The 23,651-nt window shown below is 38.6% G+C and overlaps 1 protein-coding gene across 1 annotated transcript in view; it reads right to left on the bottom strand.

Moving 5' to 3' along the window:
- The window catches only part of NBAS (NBAS subunit of NRZ tethering complex), a 336,980-nt gene that overhangs the window by 31,279 nt on the left and 282,050 nt on the right, over positions 1-23,651 (bottom strand). The window contains exon 48 of the mRNA XM_060168734.1: positions 14,748-14,943. Coding sequence (XP_060024717.1) covers positions 14,748-14,943 — 196 coding nt within the window. The remainder of the gene's footprint in view (positions 1-14,747; positions 14,944-23,651) is intronic.

Raw genomic sequence — 23,651 nt, 5'->3', positions numbered from 1 at the left:
AATGATGACACACTAAGTTTAAAAAGGTACGTCTTTTGGGCTTCCCTGGTGGTGCAGTGGTTGAGAGTCCCCCTGCCGATGCAGGAGACACTGGTTCGTGCCCCGGTCTGGGAAGATCCCACATGCTGTGGAGCAGCTGGGCCCGTGAGCCATGGCCACCGAGCCTGCGCATCTGGAGCCTGTGCTCCGCAACGGGAAAGGCCACAACAGTGAGAGGCCCACGTACCAAAAAAAAAAAAAAAAAAAAAGGTACGTCTTTATAATTAGACCCATATATATACTAAGCCCCTATGCCAGTGACTTGAGTTATTTTCACATATACTATGTATTCTTCTATCATTGATTTCAGCCCTTATAATAAGTTCCACTTATTACTTCTAGTCATTTTTCTTGGGTTTTCCAGAAATTAGGATGATACAATCTATAATAATGGTAATTTTGACTTTTTAAAAAGTTATAGCTCCTACTTCTGTTTCTTGTCTTGCTACATTGACTAGGATGCTGAAAAATAATAAAAGATATTGGGCATTCTTGTTTTGGTTTTAATTTTAATAAAAATGTCTTCAAATTTTTAGTGTTAAAAAAGTTAGCTATAATTAAAATCCTAGTGATCAGCAGGGAACATGAAGCACAGCAAATGATCAATACACATTTTTTGGTAAAAAATATAATAAAAATATTGATGTTATCTACATACTTTCTATAAGATGGTTTTGTCCCAATATATTTTCATATCACAACTAGTAATAGTGCTCATTAATGGTAAAAAAAATTTAAACGACTTTCAGTTGAAGAAAATCACTATGTCATAAATCTGACAAATTATCTAAAAAAAAAATTTAGGAAGAGAAGTATTGCTCTGAGACAATAAAAGTTAAAGCAAACACATCTCAGAGGCTTACAGAGGTTGTGAGAGCATGTGATTTATATTAATATCATGGGAACTAAAATTCCCTAAAATACCCCAAAACAAGGCACCTGGCTGAGCATGAATGTGGACCTATGAAAGAATCAGATTCTCTCTTTTCTGAGAAGTACTGCAGTCCATATTGAAATATATATTCCCAGTATCTAAATATATTTCATAAAAGTATAAGAGGTACAGAGAAATGACTTCGGTGTCCAAACAGAATATGAAATGACTACAGAATGTATTTTAAAAGAGAGGAAAAACTAACTGTAGGTGGCTATCAAATGCTCCAACATACTTCATAAGGACTTCATAACATACTTCATAACATACTACCATAAAGAGACTCTAAAATAAATAATAAAGGGCAATTCAATTAAATGTGCAGCTTTTAAAACAGTGTTGGTAAAGTAAAAGCAATACAGAAAAATGTTTATTTTGGAGACATTACTGGACCTTTCTGAGGCTTAATTTCCTCTTTTGTAAGATGAAGATCCTTCATATTTATATCACGGTTGTGAACGTTAAATAAGAGGATACAAATAAGATAGCCAGCGAGAGGCTGGCATACGGTAGGCGCACAATAAATGATGGGTATTATTTATTATCATCTATATTATACGCTAGATATACAAAAGCAGAAAGCTGGATGTGTGCCATGATTTCTTCTAACAAGAATTACGCCTATAGGTTAGGCAGGACAGAAAAAGAATACAGAGAAACATGGCTATTTTAGGATAATGGAATCACGGGCTAACTTTTATCTCTTTTTAAAGTCTCATTTATTTGTGCAACAATTAGAGTATTTGAAATGACTCTTAAGCATGCCTTCCAAAGAGCAGTAAAAATAAAATTGAGAGAAATTGCTATTTTTTTTCCTACACTTTGTTTTATCCTGTCCTTTTCCCCAGTGAAAACAAAAGGAACATGTATCTGTTTTAACACTTCTGTCCCTTCCCCAGTGAGCAGGGGGTGAAAATGTTCACTATTTTACAGGCACCATAGAGTTGGTGACGACTCCATACTGACACCAGTAACTAAGTATCACAGGATTTTAAAGGGCAAAATTCGAATGTGACTCAAACATAAGAATATTTCTTTCCCTTTTGTCTGAAACTGATGTTTCTCTCCTCATTGAACTGGGTGACTTTGGCCCTTGAGGTAAGTCAATTTGTCAAGCAGCTGCAGCCTCCTTATCAGACACAGAGTCACTGTCCTTGAAAAAGTGGACTGAGTCACTTATTCTCAGATGAGAACAGCTTTAACCTTAAATTTCTCTGAGGCTGCTTGAAAGTGAACATGACTGTCTTAAACTGAGGCACCTCTCCTGAAATCGGCACCTTCCTATAGGCATTGATAGCAGCTTACCTTATCTTCAGATATCTGTAAACATGAACAAGGTATTAATGCATATGAAAGTATGAATAGAAAAAAATTACCAACATGTAGAGGATTATTACTGATAGTAGTATCATTAGTCACCATATTCCTATCCTGAATGTGAGTTTATGAACTGTTCTAAAAGGCTCATATGATGACACCTGATTTAAAGTTACCAAGGCACTGTGCAACTCCATTCACGAACACAGTAAAGTGAGACTGAGTTTTCTGTGCACAGGGCTTCAAAATACAAAACAAACAAAAATCCCTACTTCAATAGATACACAGAAATATGAAAAGGTAACAGAAATGATCTCTAGAATACTAGACCCTTGTATGTTACAGCTACTCCTTTTATAAGGTTTCTGGTGGCCAACACTGTCTGTTGTGTCCACTGGGTCTAATCAAGCTCTCTGGTGAAGGAAAGTCAAATTTTTAGAAGACAAAGAAGTCATAAGCTTCTGCTGCACTTAGTCGGAAGCTGTTAGACTTACCCACCAACCTCAGCAGTGCTTAGACCAGTAGCTGGCCCACAGTAAGTACTCAGTACACAGTATTATTACTGTTAACTACAGTAACTGATTATTATTCTTAGATAAGAGAATGTAAACAGAACGTAAATTACGATCATGTCCATTTCTGAGTATTTATAAGTTTTATTAAATAGAAAACATAAAATTGTGGAAATAGGACTAAAGTTTAAATACTAAAAGTAGGATAGCTATCTTCTAGGAGATTTTCCCATTTCTATGGCAGAGAACTAAAGAATAGATGTAGCTACTGAGAGAGTTTCATAAGTACTATATCTTGCACTGCTTATAATAAAGGCAAAATGTGTTGTTGAGACAGCCTGAAGGTTCAAACAGCCTTCCCTAGCCCACGCGGAGGGAAGAATATCTACCAAAGAGAGGGTGTACGGATAAGGAACAAAGAAATGAGAGACTGAATTATTTCCCACCTTTGCCTCTAGGTCTGGTGATGAGCACAAACATTTAGCCTCTGCTTCTCTCCTAAGGTATATTAGGAAAATGATATTGTATATCATTGTATATTTGTGAACTCCTCAAGAATAAATGGTTCTCTATTGCCATAAAAAGTCTCTCCTAGGGCACAGCAAACATGCCCTTGGGAGGGGGGGAAACCCAACGAAAGTATTAAGTTCCAAAGGGTTTTCCAGATGTTTGAGGCTGTATGTGCGGTGCATAAACACATAAACATACACAAAAAGCTAGCAAGCACACTTATGAGCCATGTTCTACAGCCTACTTAATTTATTGTATCTCAAAAGATAGAAATTACACAATAAAGCATTCCATAGTCACTCTCCGTAAGTGCTGCTGTAACTTCAATACATATTTTCACACGGCTAAATATAATATTTAATGAAAACATTTTTAAGTGAGACATATGAGAGGGGGAAAATACTTTGTTTTAAAATAAGAAGATTTGCCTTACAAATTTTTTCTCTAGGACAAATAATCAATCACGCCATAAGGGTCTCCATAAATACACATGTTTACTTTAAAGAACTGCTATACAAGCCAATCTTTTAAGGCCAGACTTTGTTTTTTAGTTAATGTTGATAAAGTATTAATAGAATAATTCATGGAGCTGGAAATGCTTGCACTGTAGTGTATCATTCAGACTCAGGTGGAATACTGGCCCTGCCACCTCATAGCTCTGTGACCATGTAAAAACACCTCACCAAGCCTTAGTGTTTTCATTTGTAAAAATAAGGTTAATAATACCTAACCTATCAGGGTACTCTGAAAATAATATAACATAATATAATATATAACATAATACAGGACAATATGCATACATACACACACACCTCTATAGGTATCTAACACTGAGTTAACACTGAGCCACTATGGCAGCCACAGTATTGGTAGTTCATTATTATACATCATTCTGCTATGTTTTAGCAGAGGTACTATAAAGATTTCTTAACTACTCTGAGCCTATTTGCTCATGTGTTGAATGGAATGATAAGATCACTTCCATCAAAAGGGTTATTATGATTTGTATCAGTTTCATAGTGATATCACAGGGAGACCTGCGTCAAAATCTTCCTGTGATTTAGGAAATTTCCTTTTTTTCTTGTAAATATGCTAATTTGGCTGCCTTGATAATTATGTAAGCAACAGAATTCCTCATTAGAAAAATGGATCCATGACTTTGTCTTATAATCAGCTTCTCTACTGTTCTGTGTTTAATGACATGTTCCACCACTGACTCGTCCTTGACCGGAACCATGGAAGTCCACACCGAAACATCTTTTTTGCCAACACGGCTAATTTCAAATGTTGCATAATACAGAATTATCTATCCAGTATACATCCTAAAATTTATTCCAGTAACTGCATCTTTTAAAAATGTGATGTTGGGCTTCCCTGGTGGCGCAGTGATTGTGAGTCCACCTGCCGATGCAGGGGACACGTGTTCGTGCCCTGGTCTGGGAAGATCCCACATGCCGCGGAGCGTCTGGGCCTGTGAGCCATGGCCGCTATGGCCGCTGAGCCTGCGCGTCCGGAGCCCGTGCTCCGCAACGGGAGAGGCCACAACGGTGAGAGGCCCGCGTACCGCAAAAAAAAAAAAAAAAAAAAATTAAAAAATGTGATGTTGTTTGCATATTGTATTACACCAGGACATTCTGCTCATTTTGTCTGAAAACATTTTAAATATGCTAATATCCCTACGTAAACATCAACTGTAAACAATTGATTGCCATTTCTCTATGGACAAAATCTTCCACCTGTAGGGATGTAGGAAAACATAACTTCTAGTAAATGTTTTTATTATTTATTCAAAAAAAGGGTTATTATGAGGTTCGAATGATAAGATACACATACAAAGCCTAATGTTTGCTTCATAGATGGCCCTAAAAAACATGAAAACTGATAGTATGTGAAGCATCTTCTCAGCTTAAGTAAAAACAGATTTCTGCTGTAATGACCAGAGTTTTTATTTTGAATCTATTTTTATTACAGTTAGAAGTTATCCAGAGAATTATGCATAGTAGAAGAAAATGGTGGCCATTGAGTTATGTGGCCTCCTATATATTCTCTATATAGAATACCTACATATCCTCCAAAACAAAAAGAACAAGAACAAATAGACTAAATAAAACCCATACATTCAGCACAATTACAGGCCAAGAATGTCTAAACTTCAAAGTATCGTAAGTGAAAAAGGAAGAATGCCAAGCTCCAAAGAATGTTCTCTCACATTCCACGTAAATGTGTCACATATTCAGAAAGTGGATCCATAATTGAAATAAACACGAACAGCAAAAACCATACAAACAGATATAAAATTAATCTATCTATAAGTGAATAAGCAAATCACAGTGGAGGTGGTGTGTGTGTGTGTGTGCGTGAAAAAGAGAGAGAGAGAGAAGGGGAGGGAGGGAGAGAGAGAGGGAAGGAGAAGTAACCTTGAAAAAAGATTTCTGAGTACTATTACTCTAAGGCTAAAGACAAAAAGAGCTCTACACAAATATTCGAGCTAGTAAGTTGGCTGGAATTTCCAGAACTACTTTATGTGTACTCTAGGATTAAGCAAATAAATACATACATTGTGGATAATGAGAGTCAAGTTTCTCACTGACAGAGAAAGGAGTTCACAAATAAGGAAAGAGAAAAAACTAAACTGTGTGGAACTGGATTGGAATTGGAAGGATCAATACAAACTCATGGTTTTTAAAATGAATATAGACAGACATAAAAATAGACGTAGACATATGTGTGCTCTGTCCCCTAAGAGGATCTAGAAACTATAATGCCACTGCATCAATGAGTACACCTAGCACCCGAGTCTTGGCTTCTAAATGTCACTCTTTATTTAAAAAATCAAGCTCTTTAAAGTCAATGACTGAATCCAGTTCCAGGCAGGGAAAGTGTAAGAGGGTCTCGAACATCTGTGGTTCAAACACTGATGGGATGGGCACAAGTCAAAAGGATGCAGGAGAAGACCTGAGCAAAGCATTAAAATGGCGATAGTAATAGATTACAACCGCAGAACAAAATGAGAATCCTTGAGCTTGTAGTGATGTAAATAAATAAATAAATGAATAAATACATACGGGGGAGAACAAATGATAAAAAATACCATTTGGGAGACACCACAGTGATCATTAACTCAGGCAACAGTCATCAATGCATGCTAAAATTAGCTGGTGAAAGTACAGCGAGAAACAGTCCTTACACAATCTCAAAGTACCTCAACACAAGACATGCATTAATCCCAAAGGGAAAAAAGGTAATTTTATATAGAAGAAATATGGTTGACACCACCTCAATCAAGTGATCAAAATGAACACTGTCAGTAAAGGAACACAACAGTACCGTATATCTCCTAAGATAACGTAGTGGGAAGGACCCAAAATCACTTCTGTGGTATTCTCACCAAAAATGCACAACTTGGGCTTCCCTGGTGGCGCAGTGGTTGAGAGTCAGTCTGCCAATGCAGGGGACACGGGTTCGTACCCCAGTCCGGGAAGATCCCACATGCCGCGGAGCGGCTGGGCCCGTGAGCCATGGCCGCTGAGCCTGCGCGTCCGGAGCCTGTGCTCCGCAACGGGAGAGGCCACAGAAGTGAGAGGCCCACGTACCGCAGGGAAAAAAAAAAAAAAAAAAGCACAACTTGAATACACGAACAAAACTCAGACAAAGTCAAATTTAGTGGTATTTTATAAAATAATTGGCCAGTGCTTTTAAAAAAATGTCAAGGTCATAAAAGGTGGGGGGGAAAGAATGAGGAACTATTTCAGATTACGGGACCCTAAGGAGACATGGCATTAAGTGCAACGTGTGACCTGCACCGGACTCGGATCAGAAAAAACCATTAGTGGGCCGACTGACAAAATCTGAATGATGGGTAAAAAAGATAAGGTATTGTATCAGTGTTAGCTGTAGTCATCTGAGATGGTAATATTTGGTGAACCAACATGAAGAATATGTAAAATTCTTTGTATAGTTGACATCATTTTTTTGGTATTAAATATAAAAATTTCAAAATGAAAAGTTAAAAAAATTAGAGAACTTACGTCCAACTACCTCACATCCGCACCACCCTCCGGTATTCAAACACTTGTACGTTTCCTGCTTCTTTCCCCCTATTTTTCTTCAACTTTTCCCTCTAATGCATTAGAGGAATGAAGAGACAATGGCAATGCAGCTCCTTGGGAGCATGACTGCTACTAAGCAAAGGGCACTTGGATATAACTGCCCCACTATAAACAAAGCCAACTGGGCTCAGCAGACCCCGGGGAAGGGTGCCCTGTGATGGAGTCAAAGCCATCCCCATGCAGTGACATTTACTAAACTCAAGTTTATTTCCCAGGAGGTGGTCGCTGTGAACTAAGACCCACGTAAGGCTATGAGGACAATCTGCCTGCGTGAAGGGGATAAACAGGGCCTCCCTATTTCACCCCCACTCCCCAAAAAAGTGCTGTTGAGATTTAAAACACACTACTGACAGCCCTGAACTTCGTGTCTTTCTCCACAAAACCGGGTTCTTCTGTATTTCCTAGCTAGCTAAGGAGCACCATTTCCTCCCTGGTAACTTTAGCAGAAATCAGAAAGGCACTGGACTCGTGTCTCATCCCCTGCACCCAAGCAGTCACTGAGTCCACTGGTAGAAACTCCTTCAGCCCTCTTTTCTATCCTCTTCCATCTTCGAAGCTGATACAAAGTTCAGGGCCAAGGTCAGGCAACCTGACCACAGCCTCTGTCCCCTAACTGGTGCCCCTCCAGTCCCGTGTTCACGCAGAGGTCAGACGGCTTCTCCTAAAGCCCGGATCTGATCACGCTGCTTCTTGGGCACCAATTTTCCGGGAGGCCTTAGGGTCACTGGGGTAAAAGCTGAGCAGGACACGGGGGCAGCTCCACCGTCTGACCTGCTTCTCTCCAGTTTCATCTCCCAGTGGCTCTTGCTTCCACACCGTACACCCAGCTGTGCTGAACTCAGGTCAAGGATGCCCTCCTCAGAGCAGTCTTCCTCACCACCTCCAGACAGAACAGCTGCCTGCCCTCCTGAGCCCACGCAGCGTGCAGACGTTTACCACAGCACCGAAGCACTTAGAGGACTTGCTTCTCTGTTCACAAATCTACATTCTCCATCGGATAGGAGTCCCCACACCAACAGCATCCATCTACCTGGACCGGAGTCAGAGCTTTGCATGTGCCATTCCATTTAACCCTCACACATATTATTCCCATTTTACACATGAGGGAACTGAGGTGGTAAGAGGGTCAGTAACTAGTTCAAGTCCCCAGAGCTAGTCAGTGGTGAAACCGGGATTTGAATGCAGGTCTACCTGGTGAAGAGCCCAAACGCTTTACTACCATTTGCTTTGTCTCTTTTTCTAACCCCAGAGAGTAGCACAGTGAACGGTGCATAATCGACGCTTGAAGAATCCTCGATGAATATTTCACATAGCGTACAGTTCAAACAGCAGTTATTAGGCACATTTTTCAGAATGTTTTAACTGAGCAGCAATTAACACATATAATGCTGTGTGTTGAGAGAGTGAAAAATGCTAAAAGATGAAGCAATGTTTCCTGTTCTCTGAATCAAACTCCTGAGTTCTCACACTTAATCACATCCAATCCACATAAAGTGACAGTGGGAAGAGAAAAGGGCAGCAGAGCATGCTACCAAAATGTTACTGCTGAATGTATTCCCCTGGCAAATAGGAAGAGGAGTACTATAGGGCCAAAAAGAACACAGGCTTCCAGATCACACAGAACTGGATGTGAACTCCAGTTCTATAGCTCACAAGCTGTGCAGGTCATGTAACCTCATCCTCTAGGTCACGTGACCTCATCTAAAACACAGCGAACGGTAACTACTTTGCAAGGCTGTTTTAAAGATGAAGTGCAGTGATGTGCACTTAGGACAGACACAGTCCACAGTCTCCTTATCTTCCTCCAGTGATGCCAGTGACAAGAGGGTGAAATCTTTAAAGGAAGAACCCATTATTCATAAGGAAGGACCTTCTCAAGGTCTCCAAACATTTGCAGAACCCAGTCATACGGATGTTTGCTTAACTTTAATCATTTTAGGAAGAAAGGCACATTGATTTCTTTTTCATATGTGGACCAACGTGCTTCTGATTTGTTTGCCTCCACATGAGAAGCAACTAGCTGGTCAGAAATCACCATCGGCAAAATACGGCAAGTTAATACAAAATAGTACCAATCTAAAAGCACCAGGCCACTCTCTAAGGAAACAGTTGCATTATTCCAAGCAAATCATTTTATTTGCATGTAAGGGGGAAGCAGCATGGTCTAATCATCATTCATGGCAAGAATGTCGGACTGAACGTCAGGAGTCTCGGCCTTGCCACTTTAAAGGTGACCTTGGACATGTTTTTTAAGATTTAATATTCATTTATTCAACAAATACTTACTGAGTGTCTGTAAGATCCCTGTTCTCATGGAATTTATATTCTAATGGAAGAAGAAAGACATCACATAATAAATAGACAGACAGAGGGGAAGAAGTTAGCAGATAGGGGTAAGTGATTAGAAGAGAAAAATGCTCATAAAATAGGTTGTGACTGGGTGGATGTAGTCATTTTGGAAATGGTGACATTTATGCTAAAATCTGAGGACGTAACTTCTTCCTTTTTGGACATCCACATCCCTCTCTATAAAATGTGACCACTGAACAAGGATGCTTTTGAACGTGTCTTCTAGTTCTAGGAATTTGTGATTTCATGGCTATTAGAGAAGTACTCATGTGAACACATATTTTTAACATCAAATATTATCCTATATTTAAGAAAATCATTTATGGCAATGAGTCTTAGCTCTGAAGACATCTAAGGTAACAGTAATTCTTCTGTAATGAACTAAATATAGCTTTGCACACTTAACTTTTCCTACTGATCTTTGTCGGAGCTCTGTCTGACAAGGAAGTGAGTATTTTGTTGATGTTTTGGCAAATGAAGCCAAGCTGGCCTCTGATGAGAAGGGCTAATGTATCCTTCCATGTATAAATGAATTTGTAATGAGGTTAGAAGTTGTCTTAAACAAATTCTTTCTGTTGATCACTTACAACCACAAATTCAGACAGACTGAAATTTTACGAAGTGAAATGAAACTCTAAGCCACATGTTCTTTTTTACATAAAAACAGAAAAAAAAATTGAGGTGATGGGGTATGAAATTTTTTAAGGAAACATCAGTATTTTGACCCATATTTTTCATGTACCAGTTAACTAGAAAATTACAAAACCTGTAAAACTCAGATAAATTGTACCAAGGGAATTAACACATTACATTCATTCCCCTCCCCCTCTACCTTCCTCCCTCCCCTCTGTCTCCCTGCTGCTCACCAAGCTGGGGCACATTTCTGGGACGGAAACGAAGGCCTTTCAAGCTGTTGAAAAATGAGGGCCCGTATTCTGCAGGAGCTGGCTGGTTTCCCAGCAACACATTGATTAGCGGGATCACTACTTTGGGCACCTTGAGGATAATTAAATATTAAGTCCCTATTTGATGTATGCAAAGTCTGCCTAAGAGGATTACCAGCCTCAGTGAAGGTAGCAGTCCCACATTTTCTGGTAATTGAACATTGCAATGTCATTACCTATTCTTATCTTTACACTGTAAGACTGTCTCTATCCTTAATATTACCTTTGACGATGGAGAAGGAGATAGGGAGAAATTAAGAAAATGAGAGCCTGTGCAATCAACACTTTGGGGTCTTCTAGGTGTTTGGGATATGGAGATGAAGACGACCTCTGTCGAAGAAATGACAGAGGTGAGCAAACCATCCCCTGACTCCTCTGGTTCAAGGCTCCATTTTACATACCAAGCAGCCAAGGCTCACAGTTTAAGAATCTTCTCCGAGATCATAAACAACAGTGGAGGGAGGATGGAGACACATGCATATGATTTGTCCCCCAGCGTCCCAATCTTTCTACTGGTCTAGTGAGAGATAACATAGTTTTTTAAAAACAGTAATGAAGACTACCTCAAATTTAAACTATGGGCATAGTTCTACAGCATTCCAGAGGTTGTTGCTACTTCCATTCTGATGTTACAAATTTTTTGCATTCATTTTCTAAATAGCAAACAGCTATTTTATAAGGCAGCGTTCCCCTACCAAATTCACTTGCCCTCCAAAATAGATCTGAATAAGCAAGGCGAGGCTGACATAGAAAACTTAACTTTTAAAGGAGGAGAAGGAGGAGACACTCAGTGATTTAATTTATTTTGAAGAAGTCTACAAACGAATAACATAATTAAGCCATTATGGTAGTTTTTTTTTTTAATTGAAGCATAGTTGACTTGCAGTGTTGTATTAGTTTGAAGTGTATGACATAATGATTTGCTATTTTTATAGATTATACTCCATATACAGTTATTATAAAATATTGGCTATATTCCCTGTGTTGTACATTACATCCTTGTAACTTATTTGTTTTATACCTAATAGCTTGTACCTCTTAATCCCCTCCACTTACCGTGCCCTCTCCCTACCGCTCTCCCCTCCGGCAGCCATTAGCTTGTTCTCTGTACCTATGAGTCTGTTTCTGTTTTGTAATATCCATTTGTTTTATTTTTTTAGATTTCACACAAAAGTGACAACACACACTGTTTGTCGTTCTCTGACTTACTGGGTTGGCCAGAAAGTTCATTCAGGTTTTTTGTTCCATCTTACAGAAAAAGGCCAAAATTCAACCTTTTTGGCCAACCTAATATTTCACTAAGCATAATACCCTCCAGATCCATCTGTGATGCTGTAAATGGCAAGATTCCAGTCTTTTGTATGGCCTAGTAATATGCCACTGGAGATATATATCTGTATATCTATATATCTCACATTTTCTTTATCCATTCAACTGTTGACAGACACTTAGGCTACTTCCATATCTTGGTTATTGTAATCAGTGCTGTTATGGATGCTGACATGTATGTATCTTTTCGAATTAGTATTCTCATTCTTTTTGGATATACACCCAGGAGTGGAACTGCAGGATCATATGGTAGTTCCATTTTTAATTTTTTGAGGAACCCCCCCCTACTGCTTTCTATAGTGGCTGCCCCAGTTTACACACCCACCAACAGTGTGCTAGAGTTCTCTTTTCTCCACATCCTTACCAGCCACATGTAAAAAAATGAAATTAGAACGTTTTCTCACAACTTATACAAAAATAAACTCAAAATGGATTAAAGACCTAAATGTATGGTAGTTTCCTTATTTCTACTACCAAATACGTTAAGAAACTCAGATCATTAGCTTCCAAGGACCAGGAAATTGTTCTTATACAGAGGGAAAGTAGGAGGAGGTAGAAAATGTAAAAAGCGAAGGAGACAGGAGATGACTTTTACTAAAGTCAAGAGACACCCTGGAGAGATGTTTGTTGAGGGCCTGAAAAGCTCACAGCACCAGAGGAAACACTGGCCAAACGAGGAGCAACACGCAGACTTTGCAAATGAGAGACAACAGTGTGTATTCAGTGAAATTAAGGTCAAGTCAGCTTAGAAAAGTACATGGAAAAGGAGTCTTAACAAAGCTAAGCTCCCTTAAATACTGTCTTTGGAACAAGTTCAGCTAAGATGAAATTAAAATCTGAGAAATAGCCAGAAGTCATTGAAGTCATCTAAAAGCTGCAACTTGTTCTCTGAATAACTGGAACGTCAAGGAAAACTCAAAAGAAGAAATAGTGGTTATACTTATATTATTTCTGAAGTGTTTAGACCCAAATATCAGAGTGTATGTTCTAATGTGTCAACACAACAGGTAAGATGGATATTTTCCTCTTTTCCCAGTTTCCACGTTGCTTCATAACATTTCCGGTGCAGAGATCTGACATGAAGCGAGGCTCCAACCACAGAAGCCGGCCTCATCGTCCTGCCAGGACAGAGGCATCAAGGAAGATGCAACTGAAAAAGGCTGAGAACTTGAAAAATGGAGGTTCTGTCAGAAAAGTACATAAAAGTCAGAGCGCTCATTTGTTTCAGGATGAGTCAGAACTGAAGGTTCCACACGGCAAAAATAACGTGACCTAGTTTGGCGCTTACCTCCGAGATGCTTTGGGGACCTTCGGGTCTGTTGAAAACAAGCACACCTCGAGCACTCACTATGCCAGGGGCCTGGAGTATATGTCATAGCCCATTGCATTAGTGTTCACAGACTGTTCCTGAAAAAGCCTGTTAGTGGTCTCTTGATGCAATTCAAAGCGAAATGCTGAGACTAAATAATGTGATATGGTCATGATGCTTCAGAGAGTATTATTCAGGTATTAGTGACTTTTAATACAATCCATTTCAGCAATGTGGCAAGATTAGAGAATCTTTGATAAGTCCATCTTGTTTGAATCTCGAATTCCCTAACTCTGAAGAATAGACAACAGTATTTACCTGTTTCTCTCACAGAGGGAAATAAGAATATGTGAGGTAATTCTAAAGATGCTCTGAGAGGAGTCTCGAGATGTCCTTAATATTTGGTTCTTTTCTAAAAGAAGTTCATTGTTCTTTAAATGAAATAATAAGGAAACAAACAGAAATGATAAAGCAGAGCTTTAAAATTAGAAGGTCAATTGAGTTGGAATCAGACTTCCAGGAAACTCTTTTGCAGACTAGATTAACCTAGGAAGTCTTATTTTCTAACTTTTATTGGCCTGTAGTCTACTCTGCAAGCTAAAGCGCTTGATTAAGTGCTGACTCTTAGATCCTATGCCTTCAGGACGCATCAGTTTAGAATCTAAGCCAAAATTCAACAGCCACCGTATTGCGATTTAGGAATTGGCATTTCCACTTACTCAATCAACAAGCATTTAAGCTCTGAACGTGTGCACAGCGTACTTAGAGGGATTTGAAAAATGATAGGTATATCCTCCAGGGTTTCTCTGTTTTCAGGTAGTGGGGAGACAAAACTTTTAGTAGTAGTGGTAACAGCAGTAATAATAATAATAATAGATCAAATGTGTGGACCTCAAGGTTCAATGAATTACGTTTGAAATGGTCAGGGAAGGGTCCAGACAGGTGATGCACTGAGTGAGCCCTGAAGGATGATACGGAGGAACCAAGATCTCGTGTGCCTACTGCATTTGGTCTGTGTGTACAGAAGAGAAGGGACGGCATACCAGTGCCTGGGCAGGGCATAAAAGAAATGAAATAGCTATGCTGCATGCTGAATTTCCACTTAGATCTGCACTTCTCCAGGGAAAGGGTGAGCTGCCATAATTAACTGATACTACGAAAAATCCTGACTGTACCCTATGAAGAGAAAAATTAGATACACATGTTAGGTGACTGAGGCATCATCTACTATGCATATTCAAACACACGGAAAAATAAAAACAAAATCTGTTGCACGTATTTAACTACTACAAAGTTGGACTGATGAACACACCGGGAAGTTTGCATTAGCAAGCTGATTGCTCACCTGAAGGTGGTTTAAAGTAATCAAGAAATAGCAGTCAGATGCTCCCTTACCTGTCTCTGGGGCCAAGTGGCTTTGAGGATGGCCTCCGTTCTAAAGAACACAAGGAGCCTGCCATCCTCCTCGGTCAGGTGAAATGACTGTTCCAGAATCTGCAGCACTTGAATGCGGGGCCTCACGGGCCAGGCGTCGTCAGCACAGAAAGGCCGCAGCCACTCCAGCAGGTCCTCAGAGGACACCAGCTCTTCTCTGCAAAATCAAGGGTTAGATTAAAAAGAAAAAAAAAAAGACTTAGTAGTTTCTAATTCCAGTAATCAAATGTGGTGACTGATCTAAACAACTGTTGGTTGGGTGACTTTATTTTTTTTCCTACTGCGAGGAAAAATGTAGGTTTTAAATGGCTTAAAGCAAACCACATGAGGTGTTTAAAACCTATGTAAAATGCATGTGATTTTTAAACAGTATCATATTCAAATGAGTTACAGAAAGCAGATAAACATAATCAATATGTTCTTAGCCACTCCATTTCTTAAGCAAAGTTTATTAAGAGGCACGGCTTATTTCAAAGTTCTATGAAGATGTATGCCCAGTGCCCATCCAGTTCCCAGGGCTTAAAAGACTCCCTTTTTGGGCTTCCCTGGTGGCGCAGTGGTTAAGCGTTTGCCTGCTGATACAGGGGACATGGGTTTGTGCCCCAGCCCGGGAAGATCCCCAAATGCCGCGGAGCGGCTAGGCCCGTGAGCCACAGCCACTGAGCCTGTGCGTCCGGAGCCTGTGCTCCGCAACGGGAGAGGCCACAACAGTGAGAGGCCCGCGTACCGCCAAAAAAAAAAAAAAAAAAAAAAAAAAAAAAAAGACTCTCTTTGTATTGAATTGAATCGACAACTAGCTCAATGGGCAAAATTAAAGATTTTCAAATCAAACAGTTTTCAATAGAACACTGCTTTAGAGTGATAACTGTTTCTATTGATAATAGTTTACATAGGAGGGTGCTAGAGTCTTGGATAACCAGGTAGGCATCTGGAAAATATCTTTGATTGAAATATTATTTTAGTCTTGGCAAACAAAATAACTCTTGTAATACAATTTTCATGAATGGCTTATCTCATCAACTAGTTAATAACTCTGAATTCAAAGAAAAAGAAAAAAGTATGGTTTATTTCTACTAATGATACTAATAGTGCCAGGCATCATTAGGTAATTTTATATAAACTATTACTAGTCGACAATAACTATACAAAGTAAATATATTTACTTTGTAAATATTTTATTGAAAATTCTTTCAGTTTTATTGAGATATACTTGGCATATAACATTGTATTACTTTAAGGTGTACAACGTCATGATTTATGTATATATACTGCAAAATAATTACCACGGTAAGTTCAGTTAACATCCATCATCTGATATAGTTACAAACTTTTTTTTCTTGAGATGAGAACTTTTAAGATCTCTCTTAGTAACTTCCAAATATATAATATATTGTTAACTATAGTCATCATGCTGTACATGTAAATTCCATTTTATAGATGAGGAAAGAGACTTCATGGAAGTGATAGTGTATGCCCACAACAACTATACTAGTGCAGTATGACCCCAAAGCCCATGTTCTTTCTTTCTACTATTTTTCTGTGATAGAATTTAAATAAGGGGTTAGAGTATCAAATTTGATACTACCTTAAAAATAAAATATGAATGTGTGATTATTAAAGAACTGGGAGGTCTAAAAGAATTTGTCGAAGGGGACATTTGTACAACTTTCTATCCAGTACTAGAATCTTTTCATTTATAACCCCAAATGGACCATCTTAGGAAAACAACTTATTTGATGACGATGTCGATGAATTACTACCATCGATGACTGTTAAGAGGTCACTCATACAGAAGCCTCACTTCCACAAGGCCCTAGAGATCCGGGCTAAAGCACTGACTTATATACATTCTTTTATACCCAGATCCTTAGGCTTTCACCAATAAATCACCTACATCAAGTTCCAAATTCCATGAACTAACAAGACCACATAAGATTTTTTTAAAACTTCTGAGAATAAAACTCTACAATACCACTGAGTATTTCTCTCAGTGTGCATTCTATAATATACTTGCCAATACAATTTCAGGGCAATTTAAATTAAAAAAAAAAGTTTGTTATTTGTATTTAGGAATAAAATATATTACAAAATGCCATGGACAACTGGTTCAAGCATTTCCTAAATTTACAGACATTTGTTAGTTTTACCTATGAGTGCCACTCTTTATATGTATCAGAAATGTCAAAACTGGGGTGCAAAAGAAGCAGAATGCTATAAATATTTCCTGGATATCTACTACTTGAAAAGCAAACAGACAGTATTGTGTAGTGGAAAGAGTATTATTTTGGAATTTGATGGACCTATGAATCTTTTCCTAACAACTCTCAATAAAAATCATGAATGTCATCATTCCCGTCTTACAGTTAAGTAGACAAAGGTCCTGAAAGTGTGTCTGTTGGAGTCTTTGCAACCAAGATAACTTATATAAAGTACCCAGAATTGTACGTGGCACAGAGGAAGGATTTAATAAACAGCAACCATCATCCGAATAATCATCATCATTTTATCATCAGCATCAACAGAGTAGCTTGTACTGGATGATCAGGGATGAACAATTATATGATCTGTGCCTTCAAAGAATTAATAATACAATGAAACAGAAAGACTTCACAAATGACTATTCTCTAAATATTAACATAATATAAATGTGAACAATTGTTTTGAAGAAAGAGTAAAATCAGGGAAGGCTTCACAGAGGACGTGGCCTCTGAACCGGATCACAAAGGGCAAATGGAAGGCACATAAGTGGAAAGGTGGGGAAATATAATCCAGATAAAGAGAAGAGCAAGGGGAAAAAAAAAAGTCCAAGATTTCAAAGGACATAGCATGTTCAGGGAGCAATAAAAGCACAGATGGCTGGGGGTCAATCAGAGGAGACAGCAAAGTGACGACAGGTCTCCTGACCTGGATAACCAGGAGCTCGCACACAGGCTGAAAAGGTGGCGCACATTCAAGCTCTGAAAACACAGGCTTTGCAGACATCAGCCCAGATTCAGTTCCCAGAATGACCACTTCCTGACAGCACGACACTGACCAAGAAGTCACGTAACGGTTCTGAGCCTCAGTGTCTTGTTTGTAAATTGGAGATAGATAATAACCCCTTACTCGCGGAGTGGTTGAGAATGAAATACATAAAATGAAATAATAAAGCACATAATACATTATCTGGCACATAACGAAGAACTTCAATTAGTGGCAGCAATGATTACTGAGGACATCGGTCTTACCTGGTGTGGAATGGGAATGATGGAGGGTTTCTGAGCAGTGAAATATCATAGTCATGTTAGTGCTTACAGAGGTGTGCAGGCCGGGGCATGCTCAGGCCCTTTTGGTGAGGCCTGCACTGGTCAAATTAAGTGTAATTCAAGAGAAAAGAAGATTAAAGTACATTTTGGGCTTTGAGTCCAAGCCAGTTTCACATAATAAGAAGCTGATATTTTTGACCCTGCCACCCAAGTGCCAAGAGGGGAGCAGGTAGGATGAGCTAGAATGGGAAGAAGCTGGAGTCATGAAGAGGATGGAAGTTACGAAAATAATGCAAGACCTGCATACAGTGAACAAGAATGAAAATTGTTAATAATAAAAACTATGAAAGCTTACTGTGTGCCATGAATTACATCACTTCATCGTCACTATCTTTTTCATGTATTCTGTTATCATCTCGTTTGTGGATAAGGAAGTAACCAAAGAGACGTTTAATAACTTGTCCACAGTCACACAGTAAGTCGTGGAGCCAATATTTGAACTTAGACGATGTTACTGCTTTGTCAATCACTATGCAATGCTACTGAACCAAATGGGGGCAAATTCCAGAACACTGTGGCAGTAGATTAAAATTATTCAGGTACTGATGTGATACAGAGAGATTATTATCATAGCGTTTTCCAAGTCATTAGATTCCTTTTACCTAACAACTTGCCGTGCAGTTGATAACATTGGACATTTTGGAAAAAACTGCTCTAAGTTTTGGTTGATAGTTCAAATACATAATAAAATTACGAAAACTCATTCCTAAAACAGAAACATTGTACTCTAGAAGCACTATGTTATAGATGAGCTTGGCTATATACTGTGAACATTTGTGCTCAATAAGACTGCACAGAAATGAAAGGCAGCTCTGTAGGAAAAGCTGTCCAGGAAATCGACTAGACAGTATCTCCTAAAGTTTTTAGCTACAAAATAGTTTACATTTTAATTTCAATTTGAGTTTTTAAAATTCGTAGTCTTTCTTATGATTCGGCAAATACACACACACACACACACATATACAGAGGCAAAGAAAGAAAAACAGAATGTTAGAATTGTGATAGAATGTTAACAATTGGTGAATCAAGGGGAAGAGAATATAGTCATTATTTTTCAATCTCTGCAACTTTTCTGTGGGTTTGAAATTTTTCAAGATAAGCAGGTGGGTAAAAAATAACCAATTGCAACTTTCTTTTTTTAATAAATGTATTTATTTTTGGCTGCGTTGGGTCTTCGTTGCTGCGTGTGGGCTTTCTCTACTTGTGGCGAGCAGGGGCTACTCTTAGCTGCGGTGCACAGGCTTCTCACTGCGGTGGCTTCTGTTGTTGCAGGGCACGGGCTCTAGGCTCATGGGCTTCAGTAGCTGTGGCACACAGGCTCAGTAGTTGTGGCGCACGGGCTTAGTTGCTCCGTGGCATGTGGGATCTTCCCAGACCAGGGCTTGAGCCTGTGTCTCCTGAATTGGCAGGTGGATTCTTAACCACTGCGCCACCAGGGAAGCCCCCAATTACGACTTTTACAATGTAAAAAAAAAAAAAAAAACAGAATGGGAAGGAAAATGATTCCATTTTTATAGCATTTTATGGAGGCAAGAAGAGGGTTTAATGAGCTTAGGAATAAAAAGAGAACATGATTTCAAAACGTTTTTACCTTATTATAAAAGAGATATACAAATGATTTTAAAAAGATGTAAAATAGGTAATAGAGAAAAATATCTCAGTTTCACTGCAAATACACAGACATTTGCCTCTACCTCTTTCCCTATAATGAGGATTTCTGTGGTGGGGGGAGGTTATTGTACTATACAGGGTAATTCAGTACACTATTTTTTTAAAAAAATTAACTACTAAAGGAAACACATACACATTCACACAATCAGTTTTGGCTCAAAAGATAAGGAGTCTTCTGAAATATACGAGTAGTTCTATTAACAGAAAAGAACAAGAGCAGCAACAATGACAACAAAACTAGGTTCACTGAATGATTAATTTAAGAATATGATGTTCTACTAGGTAAGTAAGGTAGTATAAGAGGATATTCACAAAACTACAAAGGAACAGAAAAGAAATGCCAACTAAACAAAGGTAATTATTGAATCAAAGAAAAAAGACAGATTCTGAGAATATTAATAAGCTGATCCTTTGTATAAGAGTTTGCAGATTCTGTATGGCATAAACGTATGAAGATAACCCCACCTTGAACTTAAATGATTATGGTCTATTAAAAGAGACAGTAAATATGAAAAGCACTTTATATTTCATGATGCACTACACAAAATAAAATTGTTCTTATTTGAGAATGGGAGAAGGAAAGACTGCATTCAGACAAGACAAACATAGACCTCTGTGATTTCTTCTAAATATAAATGTCATAGAACTGGAATGCCTGAAGGGAACAGAAGGTCACTCTGTCCAACCTTCTAGATTGAAGTTATAAACCAGCAGCCAGCGTTTTGTACTGGCTTACACAGTATATACCAATGTTTCAAAATTTAGAAATTTTACACAATGAAGATTTACCAGCTCTTCTTTTTTTCTCCCGCTTTATTGAGATATAATTGACATACAGCACTGTCTAAGTTTAAGGTGTACAGCATAATGATTTGACTTACATATATTGTGAAGATTACCATAGTAAGTTTAGTGAAAATCCATCATCTCATATAGATACAAAAAGGAAAAAGAAAAATATGGTTTTTTTTCGTGTGATGAGATCTCTTGGGATCCACTCTCTTAACAACGTAGCTCCCCTTTAAATGCTGGAAGATAAGGACTCACTGGCAGCTGTTTCCCTTAGATAAGGCGTCCTCTGAGCTCTCAAGTACCCCTCTGCCTCCAAACTTCCTCCCTTCCCTTAAGCCCCGTCCACCTTGCTCATTTCCATTACCTGCCTGGCCTCAGTAGGAAATGAGTTTGCAAACTGATCTGTACCATGCTAGGCTAGATGGAGGGAGAAGGACAGGCAGGTGGGCAGGCCCGGGGCGGAAAGCAAGTAAACGTGAGTGAGCGAACAGTGAGAGACCTAAGTGCCCATATTCTGGGTCGGTCCCTGAACTCAGTTAAGGAACCGATCCACACACTGCGCACACTTTCCTCACTACACATGGAACGGGGTGGAGCAGACATTTCCCAGGACAACGTCTTCTATTCATCAGCTCCCATGAAACAACTGGGGCACCTGACAAAGAGTAAAAGGGAACTGAAAACAAATGAATGCATAACGTGTTAATGGCATTGCAGTAGTATAAAAAGTGTGATTTTTTTCAAATAATTATCATAATCAAGTTATATTAAAAGACAAATTCCTACAAAGGCAATAATTTTGGTGTGCGCAGAATTCCAATCTCAAACCTTAACTTTTGGTAAATAAATACTAACAACGTCTTTGTGGCTGCTCTCAAATGTACGCCAATCAGAAAATCTTCTTGAGGTTCATTCATCAATAGAAACATGGACACATCGCACTGTAATGCGGCAGAAACGGCAGCTGTGAAGTAATAAATATGGCCTTAGGTGGCCCCAAGGAACACTGCAGTGGTAGAGTGGATCCACCCTCCTGGTTGGCGACCATGGCTTTCAGCAGGGTTCATATCACAGAACAGAGGGCTCATGCACTGGGGGTACCTGGAGATCATCTGATGATTCACTTTGCCTCACAGAGCGGGAAGAGTAAGAAGAAACTGGATTCAATTTGCTCTAGTGGGCTTTCTTTATCTTTTCCTTTTTTTGGGGGGGGGCGGGGTCTTTTGTGTGCTCTAAAAATAATGTGAAGTCCCTAGGTAACTCCAAAGAGCTCAATGAAGCCTGAATGATCTGACACTGTTCAATACACACGAAGCTTTAAGACAGCTGAAGCTGCTACTGTGATTAAGCAGCAATTTAAACAAACAAACAAAGACTCCTAAAATACTCAATAGTTTTGAAGGAAGTCTTTCTCCCTCTTTGAATGGTGCACAGAGGAATTCCTCATTAATTATCCGTTCTCTGAGTGGATTTACTTCTGTACATCCTTTTGAGAATCACTAATATACTGGTTCACACTTGTGGGTCATTTCTGTCAGGAAATTTTTTAAAGGTATATGAAGGCAGGGAGTAGAAAAGGAAATAAGGCCAAGGCAGAAAGAAGGAGGTGGAAGCGGTGAGAAAATGGAGGAAAGTAATGCCTTAAGACCTTGAGAAGTTCAGTCTATGGACTAAGGGGCACTTGGGAGCTGGTTGGAAACGCAGAATCTCAGGCGCTACCTACACCTACCCAAGTAAAATTTGTATTTTAATAAGATCCCTTGGCAATTCCTAAGCAGAAGGACGTTTGAGAAGCACTGCCTTAACAGTCCATTGCAGACTCTTTAATGTCAGAAAAAGATGAGATACGGTAAGAGAAATTCACAACATGTCTTTATCTGGGCGACCCCAGACAATCTGCAAAACCTGTCTGACCTTCATTTCCTCATCTGTAAAATGGAGATGACAATAATAGTAATATGATAGGGTGGTTCTGAGAACTGAGTGAGTTGTTAAATGAGAATAAGTAATGGATGTTCATTAGATTTTTGGTTTTAAACCGCATCAAGGTATTTTCTTAGTTCCTGGTTTAGTGGGTATATTATTTTAGAACATTATAATTTTAGCTGTTGAATTTTTTGAAACATTTTTTTCCCTAGGCAAACTAATAAACTAATCCTTAACACAAACTAGAAATTTAAAATATACTCTCAAAATATGATGTTACAGATATACATAAATACAGGCACACCTCACTTTATCACACTTCACTTTATCGCACTTTAGACACTGTCTTTTTTTTAACAACTTGGTGGCCACCCTGCATTGAGCAAGTCTACTGATGCCATTTACCCAAAAGCATTTGCTCAATTCATGTCTCTGTATCACATTTTGGTAATTCTCACAATATTTGAAACTTTTTCATTATTATTATATTTGTTATGGTGATCTGTGATCAGTGATCTTTGATGTTCCTACTGTAATTGTTTTGGCATTTTTTAGCAATAAAGTATTTTTTAATTAAGGTATGCAGAATTTTTTTTAGACACAATGCTTTTTCTGTACAATTAATAGACAACAGTACAGTATAAACATAACTTTTATATACTCTGAAAAACCAAAAAAATTTGTGTGACTTGCTTTATTGTGATATTCACTTTATTGTGGTGGTCTGGAACCAAACTCCCAATATCCCTGAGGTACATCTGTAATGGGAGAAAACATACACGCTCATAAAATAAATTTAATAGGCACAAGCCTCTGAATAATTATCGTACTCTCATCTTTAACTGTAGATGTTATAAAAGGTTTTTGTCAGAAACAGACTCACAGACACAGAGGACAGACTAGTGGTTCCCACGTGGGAGTGGGGTGGGGGAGGGATGGATGGGGAGTTTGGGATTAGCAGACGCAAACAATTATATATAGAATGGATAAAAACAAGGTCCTACTGTATAGCACAGGGAACTATATCTAATATCCTGTAATAAGCCATAATGGAAAAGAATATGAAAAAGATATATATATATATATATATATATATATATATATATAACTGAATCACTTTGCTGTACACCAGAAACACAACATTGTAAATTAATTATACTTCAAAAAGATA

The sequence above is a fragment of the Lagenorhynchus albirostris genome, chromosome 13 (genome assembly GCF_949774975.1).
Source record: "Lagenorhynchus albirostris chromosome 13, mLagAlb1.1, whole genome shotgun sequence".
In the NCBI taxonomy this organism is placed as follows: domain Eukaryota; kingdom Metazoa; phylum Chordata; class Mammalia; order Artiodactyla; family Delphinidae; genus Lagenorhynchus; species Lagenorhynchus albirostris.
The sequence above is the reverse complement of the archived record's forward strand: the minus strand, read 5'-3'. Positions and strand labels throughout refer to the sequence as shown.